At 38.9% G+C, this 16,292-nt stretch overlaps 1 protein-coding gene across 1 annotated transcript; it reads left to right on the forward strand.

The window, feature by feature from the left end:
- The first annotated feature begins 3,914 nt into the window (after positions 1–3,914).
- ICOSLG (inducible T cell costimulator ligand) lies at positions 3,915–15,226 on the forward strand. The gene is made up of 6 exons (XM_039368267.1): positions 3,915–4,157; positions 5,330–5,370; positions 7,160–7,504; positions 10,091–10,360; positions 12,281–12,439; positions 14,740–15,226. Exons 1-6 carry the CDS (start codon positions 4,138–4,140, stop codon positions 14,772–14,774), a joined length of 870 nt encoding a protein of 289 aa, XP_039224201.1. The 5' UTR covers positions 3,915–4,137; the 3' UTR covers positions 14,775–15,226.
- The last annotated feature ends 1,066 nt before the right edge of the window (positions 15,227–16,292 follow it).

The raw sequence follows: 16,292 nt of genomic DNA on the forward strand, positions 1-16,292 counted from the left end.
TTAGAATAGTGTAGGTATTTATCTTCCATTGGTTGCTGGGCACTGCACATTATGAATTTTGTATCTTGCTGCAGAAAAAAACTAAACAACTGGCTTTTGCAGAAGCATCTGCCTATACATAATGGCTAATTTGTACTTTCCATAGTTTTTACCAGGTCTTATCCAAGCTCCTTATAAACACAGGCTTAGCACTCTTTTGAAAGTATGCTAGACCTGCATTAGAAAATTCAGAAAACCCCAATCATTTGCTACACAAGTTGGGTTTAAACTGCAAAAGACAACCAGATCTTGTATTGTTGCCCCTATCATCTATGAGTATCTTATAGATTTTCCATTGCTTCTGAATAAGTGGCATTACACAACCAGTTTCAACTAGGATGAAGGGGGTCCATTTTGTCTATGCCACATTCAACATGTATATGGTGTGAGTCACCACTATTCAGTACCTGTATTACCATTTGCAGCACTTGGTTGAGGAGTTTGTTTGTTACAAATCATTCCTTTTAGCTCTATTCAGCCCATTTCTCCACACCATTTAGTTGAAGCCACACATCACAGATGAAGAGGAATTGTAGGATGATGTGTGAGAGAAGAGGAGAAAGTACTGTGTCCCTAATGCTCATTAGACCTTCCTCACATCTAGGATCTGCCTATTAGTCTATTTCTGAAGATGGGAATTGTGGTTTTTAAGAGTACATGTGCAAAAGTAGTGTGTCAGTTGTACTACTCTTTTCACAGGGGTTTCATTTTATTTCAAAAGAGCACTAAATTTCCTTTCAGAAATATCAATATCAAATATCATAGGTATCAGTTAGATCAGGGGTCCCCAACCTGGGGGCCATGGCCCACTACCAGGCTGTGCCTATAGCACCGCACAGTGGAATGTGAAAATGGGACACTGCAGGGTAAGAAAATGGGATGCCATACCTTGGGGTGTGAAAATGGGATGCCACCTCCCCACGGGACTCAAAAACGGAACACCGCATCTTGGGGGGTGAAAACGGCACTGTGCCACGCAAGAATGGGGCAGGGCTAGCGAATATCACATGGGTGCTAGCACCACTCCGTTTGCGTCACAGCTCCATTCACACGCGTTTGCATGCATGCACATAAAATGCTGCCCCCTCCCTTTCCCTCCTGTCTGCCAACCAAGAAAGGTTGGTGACATCTCAGTTAGATAGACCACTTGAGAGACAGCTAAATCAACCATTCAAGTCACCATGATTTCAACTTCCTTGAAGGAAAGACAAAATTAATACCATGTCACTGTGCTCTTGAAAACTTGTGCCCATATTCTGGTACATTCATTTTCTTCATATTTTCATTCAGGTTAGGTGGCAGTCCACAACTACAGAAACACAGCAATGTCTTCTATCTGGATTACTTTCAAAACTTTATTTAAAATTATGATTTCAGACATCACTTTCATGATTCCACACTCATAGCCATTTATTTATAATCAACGTATTAGATCTGAAATGTTCAGCATGCTGGGTCACTAAAAAAAAGAACTAGATCAAATTTTGAAATGTTACAGAATGCCGTAAAGTCCAAACTTTTTTCAGTTCCTAGGCATACATTTAGAGAAATATGAAGAAAAACAAACTAGTTAACTGGCTATTCATTTTACAAGTTCATTTTACAAGTTCACATAGTTCAAAACTGATAGATTTTTATGCTACACTGTAATATAATTTCTTGGGAAGAAAAAATACAAACAAACCCCTACAGAACTCTCACTGTCATTTTAGGAACACAACATGTAGAAAAGATTTCCTGCTGCTCAGAACAGTATTAGAATAGTAACCAGATCTGTAACAAACTTATCAAACTTCAACACTTTAAACCAGAGGTCACCAACCTTTCTCGGTGGGCGGATCGGAGGGAAAGGGAAGGGAAAGCATTTTACGCTGCGAACATGCGCGTGATGCAAATAGGGTGGGGTTACCACTTGCGTGATACTTGTACGGCACAGTGCTGTTTCTGCGCCCCGCGGTGTGGTGGTGCCGGTTTTTGTGCCCCGAGGCGCAGCGGCGGCCTGTTTTTGCACCCCTACGCATAGTGTCAGCCTGTTTTCATGCCCCAAGGTGTGGCGGCATCCCATTTTTGCACCCCGAGGCACAGCATCGGCCCATTTTTGTGCCCTGCAGTCCCGTTTTTGCCCTGGCCCGGTAGCAGCCCATTTTTGCACCACACAGCGTGGCATCCTATTTTTGTGCCCCACGGCGCTAGAGCAAGTGGGGTGTGTGTGTACGCACATGTGCACACACTGGCCAGCCTGTCCTATGCCCGGTGACCAGCAGCCCATAGCCCATTACCAGGCCACAGCCCACAGGACCCCTGCTTTAAACAATAATTAATCTTGTTACAACTGAAGGAATTTGATTTGAACCATTGTTTTTAGTCAAAAATTGAAATTAAATATTCTATTATTTGTAGCACATTTCTTCTTTATGATTTGTACTCTATGCCTATTTGGACAGTTAAGAATGGGTATAACTAAATGCTCCTGAACAATAAATATGCATTAATGATCTTAGTTGAGAAAATGTAGATATCTTAGAAATGAAGGGTACCAATATGCCACCCTTCAGTTGAGTACACCTGTCACCAGCTGATACACCTGTCACCAGCTGATACTATGAGAACTATAATGCAATACATGTGAACAGGGCTTTTTTTGTCATAGAACGCCCAGAACAAAGTTCTGGCACCTTTTTTGGATGGAACCTTGTAGGGTAGGTAAGGCGGGTTGTATGACCTGTGTGAGTTCGGCACTTTTTTTTTTTTTTTTTTTTTTACAAAAAAAGCACTCCATGTGAAGAGAACAATGTTGGTAATGTTTCATTGTTTTAAGACTGAGTATTTAAAGATGTCTTTATTATGTGGCTACATCAACTTGCAAGGCCTAGGAGTGTAGAGGTAACCCACAGCATTGGCCTGTTATTGAGGAAGGTACTGTATTTGCCACAATAAAATATTGTGTATGGATCTCCTATGGCAGCATTCCCCAAGCTTTTCTGCTTTGCAGATCTGCGGGGGGGGGGGGCAGGGGGAGGGGATGGTTCTGGTCACATATGTAGCTCCATTTGCATGAGCAGAGGGCACGTGGGCCCATCTGTACACATATCATGTTTCTAATGAAATCTTTTCTAATCACTATTCTAGATTATTTAGAAAATAAGACTTTTGTATTCCTATGATTTGTTAATCTGAAGAAGGAAATTTAACAAAACTAAAGGCGGATTCAAGGTAATTTTTTTATTTAGGAAGACTTTGATTTCTATTAGTATCTTACAGACCAAGTATCTTGGTCACAAAGCAGTACTTTATCACATAAACAGCACATACATTTCCATCCTCTCAGCTTATCTAACATTAAGTGAAAAATTATTAGATATATGTGCAATTTTACAGAGATGCTATACTATCTATGAATATTATTAAAATTAACAAATCACAATCTGGTATGCAGTTAAAATGTAATGAATCTTTCTTGTAATCTAAATTAAGCAAGATATCAATTCGGGGAAAGGGGAGATGTGTTCCCATAAACTATGCAAACAATGTCTTTGAAGTATTGCTGGTAAACAATGCTAATTATTTTGTTCTCAGTTTTCTGGAAATTGGGGAAGAGAGAAAAAAATGCCAGCTTGAGGCTTCTTGAGAAAAATTATCAAGATAGTCATATCTCCTGAGTCTCGGTCCACTTAATCCAGTTAAAAGATAAAAATATAGTATACAGTATAAAATACAGTAACATTTATTCCACCCCCGCAGAACTTCCAATTTATAACACCAAGTGTTTTAGTTTAGTTTTCAGTTTGCACCAAGTCATCGGAAAGAGGGAAGAGAATGCTAACTCGACTGAAGACTATATAGCCATTCGCCGTGAATTGGGAAGTCTTTCTTTAACTGATTCGAGGCCCCTTCCCGCTACAGGCAAAAGGAAACTGCCGCTTCCGGGTAGTTTGGTTTTTCCAGAAGTGTCGAGACTGAAGGAAAGGGGCGAGAATGAGGGCAGCTGTTTGGGGTCTGCGCTCCTCCAGTGCTGGGGAGGCTGCGTGGGAGTCGCTGGCTAGTGGCTGAGGAGCCCCCCCCTTCTCTTCGCCCAGCTTTTGCAGACGCGGCCCGGTCATGGTGGCCCCCCGCGAGCGGTGAGTAGCGGAGGGTGTGTCTCACGCAGTCAGTAGCGGCGGGGCGGTCAAGTATCAAAGTCGGTTTTAAAATGTGCTAAGTAAAATAAACAAGTAGAGTATTTGCTGGGCTTAGAAGGCTAGTAAACCAAAGAACTGCCGATCGGCCGAATGTGCAGGAATCCAAGTGCATTTTTACCTGCTCCTGATAGCATGTTGTATATTTGTTGTATCTCTGCTGAGAACTCGAAGTAAATTCAGAGGCATCACAAACGGTCAGTAGTGAAGCGGCAACTCCAAGAAGAGGATTTGTATGCGAAATGTGAACGGTGGATTAGTTACTCTTAGTTGCCAGAATAAGCCTTTATAGGACCTAATTCTGAACATATGGATAGATCAGACTAGAAATGATTGCTAATAATGAAGAAAAAATGCGTTCTAAATAACCATTCCTAAAGTTGAAACGTTGGTATTTTAATACTCAACTTTGAAAGGTGTTGTCTTTTTTTTTCTTGTGAGATGAAACGATGATGTATCCAAATCGTTTCGTTTTTGTTTATGTATGTGCTTTGATTTGGTATGAGGTGTTTTGATTTGATATGACATGTGGTTAGCCACACAGCCCACATGGTGTAGCTGTTACATTCATTTAATCCACTGAGTCCAAGCAATGTTTAATCCTGGGATTTGAATTAAAATTTGACAAAAGTGATCCTCCAAGTATACTTCTATAGGGAAATGGCAAAATATTAAAATAAAAATAGGAAAGTGGTCTCAGAAGAATGTCATATTCAATACTGTATATATTAACTTATGTTTTTCTTTTCTCACACAAAGGCAGTTTGTGATAATGTATGAAGCACAAATGCTGTATCAACCTTTTTCTGGTTTGATATTACAGTTTTTCTTCTTACTGAATTCTGTGTTTATTTTTGAATGGGCTGTTTAGATATGTATGTATATAGTAATAGAAGCTGCCAAGATCATGTTTTATTATGGCAGCATACATTTATGATTAATAGAGAAAAGATAAAATAGTGAAAATAATGAACTCAATTGGTTCACATCTTAGTCCTACTATTTATTATATGGCTTATGCTAAACCTTATCATACATTTTCCTCAATACATTGTGGAATTTTTAAAATTACACATTCTAATTTTTAATTTGAAATTTATGGTTTTTTATTTTAGCTTTGGACTCTTGGTCTTGTTTCTTTGGGTTTGGAGATCTGGTAAGTTATTATAATGTTAGGTTTATTCAACTATAAAGCAAGTTTTTAAACACTGTGTTAATGGAAATGATACAGCTATTTTGACTTCAGAGCAAATTATACAAAGGCAAGGAGTTTTTAATCTGGTTGCCTGCATTATTCTAAAGGCAGTTGACTATTAAATTAACTTTCCCTTACTGTTAAATATTTTTCAATAAAATACTGATATTCTCAGGGTTTTTTATTTAAATAATCTGAACCCCAATACACATATTAAGCAGGTAATCAACAGACTGAAATCCCTACTGAAAAAAAAGGATACCTGCTCAGCTTAATTGCTGTGGTAATGATAGAACTAAGCCAAGGATTGACCAGATATTGGATGGAATTGTATTTCCATTAGATTCAACTGAAATGACATCAGTTGAAAGTTTGTTGATAGAACAGTTATAATAAAGAGGCTAGAGGCCTTCAGGGAGGCTTCTTGTTAAGAATTCAGTCGTCCACTCTTCCTTTAAATTTGCCATTATGTTTTCTTCATTTGCCCAAATGTGCTTGTATTGTTTTCATTATGTGTATGTTTTGTGCTGATATTTTAAACTATTAACTGCCCAAATTCACTGCTGCAAGACAGATGGCCATGTAAGTAAATCAGTTAAATAATGGGTTTTTCAGCATGAACTGTAACCACTGAACAGAATGCACACAAATGCATTGTCACATCCATTCCTTATCCATTCTTTATATAGAGAGCATAACAGCTCTCTATATAAATATGCAGAACTAATAAAGTTTCAGTACAAATTTAAATACAGGAGCCCAGTGACCTTTATTTTAATTTGTTTTATTATTTATTTAATTTCTATAGCCGCCCATCTCAACAAATGACCCTAGATGATGGACATCATAAAAATATAAAAAAATGAAAACAGTACAAAATAAATATATATGGTCATCAAGTAAAACTGTTGCTACAGTTGTTAATATAGCCAAGTAAGGGGGCCCTTAACACACTTGGGACCTCATACTCAGGACCCTGGGCATGCAGCTGGATCATGACGGCTTATGAAAGGCCAATAAGGTAGACATCATTCCAATCTCGGAAGGGCAGGAGCAGGAGAAAAGGGCAGGAGAAGGCACTTCTTTTATCCCCACCAGCCAATATTGCTTGGCTCATTGGATCCTTAACATGCCCAACCTGCCAAACCAAATTTTATGAGTAGAAACAACTGAGAGAAGGTCCCCTAGGTCAGTGGTCCCCAATCTTTGTGGCTTGGCAGTCCAGCTGGGGGGGGAGAGGGAACTAGGCTGCACAAGCTGCAGGCTGGTGCACATGCACATGTAGCTCAACTCACGTGAGTGGTGGGCTGGCATGCACACGCATGCACACAGATCAACTGCAAGTTCAGCTGCACATGCATGTGCCTGTGCTCTGCCCCGCCACTTGCACAAGTTGAGCTGCATGTGTGCATGTATGCAGGCCTGTCTCTCGTGGGCCCGGTTCTGAATAGGCCACTGCCTGGTAGTGGGCTGCGGTCTGGGGCTTGGGCACACCTGCCCTAGGTAACCCAATCCCAAGCATGAAGAACACCAGCAGTCAGTGCAGTTCATATAGCAGTGATCTTACATGTATTGAATAGAGTTGAAGCTTCTAAATGTTCTTCAAGGGCAGACCTGTGTACTTCTGAAGAATAAATAGAAATTTCAGGAGTGAAGAGAATCAGTCATAAAGTGACTTCAATTTTAATTTTGGGAAAATGGAAAGTAGATTATATGATGCAATGCATTTTTTTGAATCTTCTTTTTATAGCTGAAACAGAAGTGATTGGCATAATAGGAAGCAGTGTTGAATTGCAATGCTGTTATCCAGAAGAAGAATCATTAAACTACAATAGGAATCGAATATCATGGCAAATAAAAGACAGGTTTTCATGCTTTGTAGCTGGCTATTTTCCTAATGAAAATATGGAAAAGTACCAGTGTGAAGAATTCAAACGACGGACTCTGTTAAATGAGCCAAAACAAGGCAGTGCTTCTTTGCAGCTGTTAAACATCAGGATAGCAGATGAATTTATCTATCATTGCATAATACAGAAAAATATAAATGGACAGTTTAAACTCATTCATAATGAATCCATATCGCTCAAAGTGGCAGGTAAGGGCTTTTTCTTCTGAGCAAATACTTATGAATTGTTGTTTGATGGCCAGAGAAGTTATTATGATAAAGATTGGGTTGAAATTTATCCTCAAAGATAATTTTTTCTCAGCTTGCCAGTCCATAAAAAGAATTGGGTAAACAGTGGGAAATTTCTCATGTGTCTAGCAGTGTGTGGGTGAGCATTATGAACCAACACCACACTGGAAGTCAGCATGCCTCGACACTTATTATGGATGCCACTACTTCTGGTGTAGTGTTGGTTCACAATAATGCTTGCCCACAGCCAGGATTGTGTTTGCACAAAGTTGGAAAGCACTGAAAGCCCCCCCCAGAGGGAGAGGTGATTGGGAAAATATTGGAATGCGCAGAAATGAATAGACTAACAATGACAATTAAAGATAAGACAGAGTCAGACTACTATGAAATTTGGGGAACTTTTTATGATTGGCTGAAAAGAGAATACAGTTAAAAGATAGTTAACATCAATTTAGATGGAAGAAGAAGGAGCAGATAAGGAGGGAGACCCAGGCGACACAGTATTGAATAACTGCAGGCTGTATAAATGTTTATAGAAGTATATACCGAGAAGGTTAGATAAATAGAAGTATTAATCTTATTGTATATAATACAGATAGGGAAATTTGGAGAGAGGAGTTGCTCGGACATTACCCCTGAATTGTATCTGAAGAGGGATGAAGAAAGGAGAGGAGAGAGAAAAGAGTAAAGGAGGGGAGAAGGAAGTAGGAAGGTTAGAGGAAGAGGAAAGGGTAGGAGAATGGTGAAGGAGAGGAGAGGAAGAAGAGGGAAGTAGGGAAGAGAAGAAAGGGAGAAAGAAGGTAAAGAAGAAGGAGTGTGGATACGGTGAAAGGGAAATGGGCGAGCAACACCAAAGTTATGTGTATGTATTTCATTTGGTTAAAAGTATCTGTATGTGAGTGTGGAGGGAATGTATGTTAATATCTGATAAGTATTACGGTATATGTATGGGGGAGAGTTTGGAAAAATAAAAAATTATTAAAAAAAAATAAAAAAATAATGCTTGCCCGCAAACTGCTAGACACACCCAAGAACTTTTGAAGCAGTTCTGTTGGGATGTTTTTGATCACCCCCCCCCCATAGCCAGTTTTAGTGTCTACTACTAAGGAATTTCAAACCTTGTAAAACGTTATGACAAGTGCCTCAATTTGAATGGTGATTATGTCAAATAGTAATGTAATGTTGTCGTTTTCTAATGTGTATAATAAAAATTCTGCGTCTGCAAGTATCTGTCACTGATAATCAAACGGAAGTTTATTTTCGAATTGCCTTCGTATATAAGGAGCATTACTGAAGGAGGAAGAGATGATCTTACTAATGAACAGAGTTCTTGTTTAGAGTTGAAAAAGAGTGAATAAGATGCTGTTTTTTGTATAAGCGCATTGAAGAGTTATTTTTCTGTCTTTCCTTCATCAACTCTGGTGTTGAAAAGACTATGAGCAAGCAGAAAATGAAGGTACAAAACTGCCTAAATAAATGAATACATTAATTAAATTTCAATTAATTAATAAATGTATTAATACATTAATAAAATAAAGATAATTAAGTTAATTCCTGTATGACTAAAGAATGGAGATAAAATGTGTACTGAAACAACTGATGAACATGTAAATATATAATAGTTTATTAAGCAAAGGCCACTATATAAGCATAAATTATTTATTTTAATAGCACTATAACATTAAACAGTGCTTTAGTATGAAAAAGAGCGCCATTGTGTGCAGGGGAAGTGCCTGTCTCCTTTTCAACTCCTACAGCTGTTTTGCAAAACTTTCGTATTTGTGAATAATGTGAAGGAAAAATGTTCAAAAGTCTTAAATGCTAATTGAGACTGGATGGAATGCTCGGCAGACATGAAGACAATTCACTTCCTCACCACATCATTTTTCTTCCTCTTGGTGACTGCGTGGATTGCAAACACTTGTCCTTAATGCATGTGCTTATAGAAGGTATCCTGCAGCTATGAATATGTATAGCAGATTATTCAGTCTTAGCAAAAGTTTTTTTCATGAGTATATCCCTTGCTGAATAATTTAAAGTTGTCTGCAATTGGACGGTTTGAGGATAACATGAACAACAATGATGCTGGAAAGGCAATCTCAAATATCCATTTTATAAAATTCTTGGGTCTCACATACTTAATTCTTTTTCCTCCAAACTCACTGAGGGGAAAAAAGGACAGAGTAGGCAGTGAAAGTATGGGGATGTGTCTTTTAATTTTGTACTCCATATTGTATATTTATGCTAGATGTGCCATTATGGATTATGCCTTGGAAATGGATGTGAGATGTCAAACCCAATTGTGTGCTATTTGGTACATATGACCACAGAGAATTAAAAGGGTTAATCTGGAAGACTTTCCTGTAAGGTTCCAGAGAACACCTCATTCCCACCAACATTTTGGTAGTATAATCTGATGAAGGAGGATATAAATTGTTATATCATCCAATTCTAAAACAATTTCTCTCCAGTGTTATACCTTTTTCAAAAGTGGCAGATGAAGTTGTGGGGAAGCATGGCTATAAAATTAAAATTCTCTTTTTTCAGCCAGTTACAGCAAACCAGTAATAACAGGTCCTGTGCAGCTCGGAGAAGAAATTATGTTTACGTGCAATTCAAGCCATGGCTATCCAGAACAAAGGCTTTATTGGGTAAATGAAATGGACAACAGCACCATGAACGTAACGGTGCAATTCACCAAAGAGCTTGATGGGTCTTTCAGTGTATTTAGTACATTGAAGATGAAAGTGGCTTCTGATATAAAGTTAGGATGTATAATTGAGCATAAGCAACTGCATCAAAATATTACTACTACAAGTAAGTTGTTCCTCACAGTTTATGTCTTACTTACTATCCATTGGTATTTGTAAGGAAGAATTGATGTGTCAATATACTTCTGTGTATATTAAGCAAAACAGGAAAACATGCCAAATCTGGCTTCTGAAGCTCTTTCCAAACACTTAAGAAAGGCTCTGATCCAGGCTATGAGACTTGGAAGATGGAAGAGAGCTCAGAGTAGGGGAAAGGCTACATTCCAAATTGCTGTCCAGTTGTCTCTTAGGGATGCATTTTTCTGGAACATTCTCCATAATCTGGCCTGATCCAGCCTATTTTTAACATAATTGTTCCTTTTACCAGCTTTTCCTCCTGATACCAATTTTTATTCTATTCTGTTCAGCTTGTGGAAAGTTATCCTGCTGAAAGACAAGAATCCCATACCCTCTGACATAAATTCTTCTCAATATTTGGTTGGGTTGGAAAGAGTAAAAATTGAATAAAAATTCAATTAATATTCCATAATTGGGTGGTTTAGTTAATTCAGAAGATGAAACTCGCCAGAATACTTTGGCAGCTGTGCTGGGATGAATAACAATTCTCCTCCTCCTTGCATTATCTAAGTTATATAGGAGCTGTCAATTCTATACTTCCATTTCTCTCCCCAACACAAGTCTCCAAAGCTTCCTTGCTTGTTTCCTTCCTAAAGGTAGGATACTGCCTGCCTTGTCCTTGTAATCCTCTTGCAATATAGGGGATTTCCAGGTTGAGATTTTTTTCAAGTAATCCATGTACCTCACCTGATACACGGAATTGCATGAAGCATCCCAAGGATACTGTCCTCTCTCTCTATTATGTTTTCTCAACAAGATTTGATTCTTTCAAATGGTAGAACCAGGACTTCTCCATCTGGAAGCATCCGGATTCTTTTATCCCCCCTTTTCCATCATATCTTTATCACTTTTTCTACTGCCATCTGATTTTTCAGTATTTCAAGCACTTCAGTTTCTCTTTTCTTTCTCTTTTACTTGGGAAAAGTTGGTTTCTGGATATAATCTGCCCAACCAGCAACAGCAGCAGTAACACCCCCATCTATTTTCCAATGCTCTGACATAGAAATTTCAGTAAAAGTTTAGGATTGGAGAGATAACAGATGATGTGGGAAAGGAACAATCAGTTATTAAGTGCCATCATCAGCTTTAAGCAAAATAGAATAAGTAGGCAGGTGAGGTTCTTAATAATTGCTATCTTCTTAATAACAGTGTACTTGCATCATATGGTTCAGGTATTTATATACTGGCTTTGAAGAGGTGCTTTACAAGATGTAGGGTGGGATTCCCAAATTTACTGGGCTAAGAAAAAAATTGGGATTTAAGAACCTGTCATGAGTACTTTCAGAAAATAACTGCCATGAACTGCATGGCCAGTCACACACACACAAAAAAGGTACTAGAAGGTAAATTGGTGAAGTTACTCCTCGCCTTTTCCTCTGAATGCTAAAGATGATAGGCAGATGGACACACAAAGCTGTAGCTACCATCACTTTTATGTTAAAAAACGTCCCTGAGGTTATGTGAGACTTAGAGGACTGGTGCTTTCCTTTGCAATGGGGTAATGCCCCTTTAAAAAAAAATAAAGTTCATTATTTCATAATGATATGCTCAGCAGGCATCAAAGGAAATACTGTTAGCAATGTTGAAGACTCGGGATTTATTAGCCTGTTATTTGGTGAATTATTTTAAAATTTGCTATTTGGAATTTTCCAAAACAGTTTCTGATCTGATCCCATGTTGGGGAAGCAAGAATTCTGCTGGGGTATATGATTTACTAGTTTAGATATGGATAGAAAATGCTTGAATGATACTTAATTTAATGTTGCTACTTTTAAAAGTTGTCTAGTGTAAACCAGTAATGTTCAAAGGTTTTTTTTTTCTTCCTATCTTCCTTATTGTTCTTATTCAGTTGATTTAAAGAAGTCAACAAACAGCCCTATAATTTATAACGAACATCATGAAAGAGCTGCAGCCTTCAGCATTCCTGTTGCTGTTTTCATAATTATAATTTTTATTGCATGCATAAGCTGGAAAATATATAAACGTTCTCTTCAAACAACTTATACTGGTAAGTACGCATACTTACATTTTTACAAAATTATGTTTAGGGTCAGTAGTCATAGCCAATTATGCAGCTTTCCATTTGTTTTTCAATTTGCATGAGAGGATTTGCAAAAGTGAAGATGGTTGCCTGTTTAAATGTCCATGCAGATAGCAGACTGAAATTTAGGAAATGATTTAAGTCAGAAGCAGTACCCCATAGGAAGGGAGGAGGCAAGACTGATAAAAGTAATTACTTGGCAATGAGTTTACAGGCCCTGTTCCTTTTCAACATGTGTCTTGACATCACACACAGTTTGTTGAAGGGGCAAAATTTGCAACATGCCGTCACAATACTACTTTATTCAGACTACTGAAAACAAGGTCTATGGATACCACTGATCAGAGAGCTAAAAAGATCATACGTAACGTATGCTTTACTTCAGATCTTAAATGTTCAATGTAGGGAGCAATTTCAGAATCTAACTCATCAATGGAAAGTTTACCTCAGTCCCAGTTTCATCTCAACGTTCTGTGCAGATTGGATACAAAGAGAACTTTTTAAAAAAATTGTTACAACAGGAAATAAAAAGTAAAATGCTAGATTCATCTGAACTAGTCCAGGTGTATTTCCTGTGTGGTTGGTAGGAAGGACACAAGAGTGATTGCAGGATGAATACCTACTGACCGGGAAGTGATCTGACCAAGCAAAGGATTCATAATAATGTTCTCCAGTTTAAAACCATATACCATTTGCCTTAAAGAAGTGCTAAGTGTCAGCACGAGTGGGGTTGAAATAACCTGGGACAGCTAGGGAGGCCCTAAAATCTAGACCACCCTGGACTCTATGTCCACAGCATATCCATAGACTCCATAGCAATGGCACAACTGTTCATATCTTCTCAGCCCTGATGTCTCACTGCCTTTGTGTCATGTATAGAGGGTTTCTTGTTTATATAAGCTTTCCTTTAGCCAGCAACAGCCTGAAGCTGTGGCTGCCAGCAATCCAACCTATAAGGAGGGTTTCACCGATAGGAATCTACATCAATTTACTGCCCCATTGTCTTTTCCTCTATAGCAATTAAGACAACAAGAAGCAAATCACCCCCAGCTACAGTATTGGATTTCCCAAAGTTCTTGCCCTAGGTTTACCCTGGGACTGTGGTTAACTCCCCTGCTTCTGTTATTCTGGTGGGAGATCCACCTACCACTCCCTGCTTCTCCCTTGTGGGTTATATCACCCACCAGCTCTTCCTCATTTCCTTCTATTTCTGAGTAACATCAACACTCCAGCATATTCCAATCACTTCCTCTCATTGAAGCTCATGGCTTCAATGTCCATTCCCAGCTGATAACTCACAACGTCATGTGGTCAGATCATTTCCATATTCCAAAGTGCAACCCCCATCCCCACTTCCAGGCTGGCTCAACTGATCACTTTCCCTCCTTGACCCTGTTCTTCAACTTTTTTTTTCCTGCCCACTGTGAAATGACAGCACCACTTTGGATTTGCTATGGCAAATGCTATGGTTTTTCACATTTGCAGTTCTTTCTTCCTTCTTTTCTTCTGCAATTCTACTGCCTCCATTGTCAAACGGTTATATCCACTTTCTCGCATCTATTAGACACAATCTATTTCAACACCCTCTTCTAATATTCTTGTATTTAATACTATCCACATCATATCATACTGGACACAAGAAGCATCAGACAAAAGCTAGCTAAACTGGTGGGTCCTGACAATTGTAGTCAGCATGATAGCTATAGAAAAGCAAGCTGGGGTCTTTAAAAGTGGAAGTATGTTTTGATCCAATTAAAAAATAAATATGCAAAAACTTCATACTTTTCAGGAGCTTCAATATGGCTCACCATATATATCCCCAATTCTCTGCCAATCTCTAGTTGTTGTTGTTGCTGGTGGTGGTTTTTGGAAAAGTTGTCTTTCTGAAAAGGCCAATGATTGTGAAGACTTTTCACTCCATAACCAGAGCATCCAACGTTCTGTGTTGATATTTAGGAACCTTTAAAAGTGTAAGCCACCCAGAATCACTTGGTTGAGTTGGGAGGCTATAGGAATTGAATAAAGAAACATTACAGTCTTCCCTTTGCAGCAATCTTCAGGCGGGTGAATTGCTTTAACTTCTTTCCACAGAAGACTTTGTACTAAGATCATGGGATGGATGAAAGACAATTTAATATGTTGATTGATGCTGGTGTGTCATTTTTGGGGCGGAAAAAGTTACATGCTCCACTAAGTGAATATCAGATTTAAGCAGTTCTCTTTTTTCCTATATACTGTAGTATGAGTATTTTATTTTGTTTTTGAAGCTCCCGTGGAAGTGGTAAATTTCCAGGGGCCATAGGTTCCTTGGGAAGAAATCAGATGACACTGCAGCCCAACCTTGACGAATTCCCTCAAATATTGGACATAGTGTGCTTTATGAAACTGAAAACTGAACGTTCCCTGCAAGTAACAAAGTTCTAATGAAATTCAGCTGAAAATCAACTGAAGCCAACCTTCAGCTCGTCTGCAATGGGTTGGAGATAAAGGCAACCTCCTGAATACGGTTTTTGACATGTAAGGTTTTTGGATCTCTGCGTTTTGTGACGTTTGTAATCCTTTACTGTTCTGACTCAACAGAGGGCAATTTCAATCTTGGCAGCATAAGGTTCAAACTTTGATAGCTTTCTTATGGTCATCAAATGCCGCTCCTAATTAGAAAGTCTAAAGACCATATTGGAGATTTCAGGGGCTTACAAGCGCTGCAAACATTTTACAAGTTGGATTTGTAAATTATGAATGTCTACACTGTTACAGATTATCTGGCAGAGTTCTTTCATTGAGTTGGCACAAAGCTTTATCTGATTGACTACATTGTCATATCAAGAAATCTGTTTGTCAATTCTCCAATTCCATATTGGATCATCCCAAGAGTGATACTGTCCCAACATACTGATTTTGGGATCTCCATTTGGATATACACCATATTACATCTGAAGATTTCCCAGAACAAATACAAACATGGACAAGTCAGATGAAGGACAAAGTAACCCAAATGCTCTTAATGAGGCACTTCAACTACGTAGAACTGTCCTAGATCAGTGTTCTCCAACCTTTCCAGGTTGGCAGCCTGATGCGGGGGGAGAGGGAGGAGAGGGATAATTTTGTTCGAGGGGGACTGTGACCGCCAGCCATGCAGCTTGCATGAGGGGGCTGCGAGTACTGGCACATGCTATTTGCGCGAGGGGCTTGCGAGCACTAGTGCACACCACTTGCATGACAGGGCTGTGAGTGCGGTGCATGCTGCGAGTGCAAGCACCAGCACACATCATTTGCGTGATGGGCTGCACATGGGCGCACCTGCCCACCACTCACACGGCTCAGTAGTCCACAGATTGGGGACCCCTATTCTAGATGATAGGTCCCCCATCAAACTTCGCCATTTTATATTCATCTAGTTTAGCTTCTTCAGCCAATTCTCTCTACTAGTCCAACTAGTGATAACAGAAATCAGCATTTTTTTAACCAACCTTGGCTTGATAATGTTAACCACACAGCCAAGAAACAACTAATTTCCTGCTTTAAAGGAATATTAAAAAAGGAATCTTTCTCCTAACTCAACCCAGGACCTGCTCCTCTTCAAAAGGAAATATAAGCAGTTATTGCAGGCAAAGAAAAGGCAAGCTCCGATACGGTCTTGGAATCAACTAATTTCTGCCACTCATTCTAAGAATTCAGTTCTATTCTGGAAATGTGTAACTCTTCAATCTGCATCCACTAATATACAAATTTCATCTTTCAATCCCATTCAGCAGGCCCCAAGCCCTAAGTCTAAAGGGGAACTACAAGTCTTTTTGGGGCTATTAAACTTTTACCATGC

Source organism: Crotalus tigris, unplaced genomic scaffold (assembly GCF_016545835.1).
Source record: "Crotalus tigris isolate CLP2741 ecotype Arizona unplaced genomic scaffold, ASM1654583v1 scf7180000017601.7605149639:7615979, whole genome shotgun sequence".
Classification (NCBI taxonomy): Eukaryota; Metazoa; Chordata; class Lepidosauria; order Squamata; family Viperidae; genus Crotalus; species Crotalus tigris.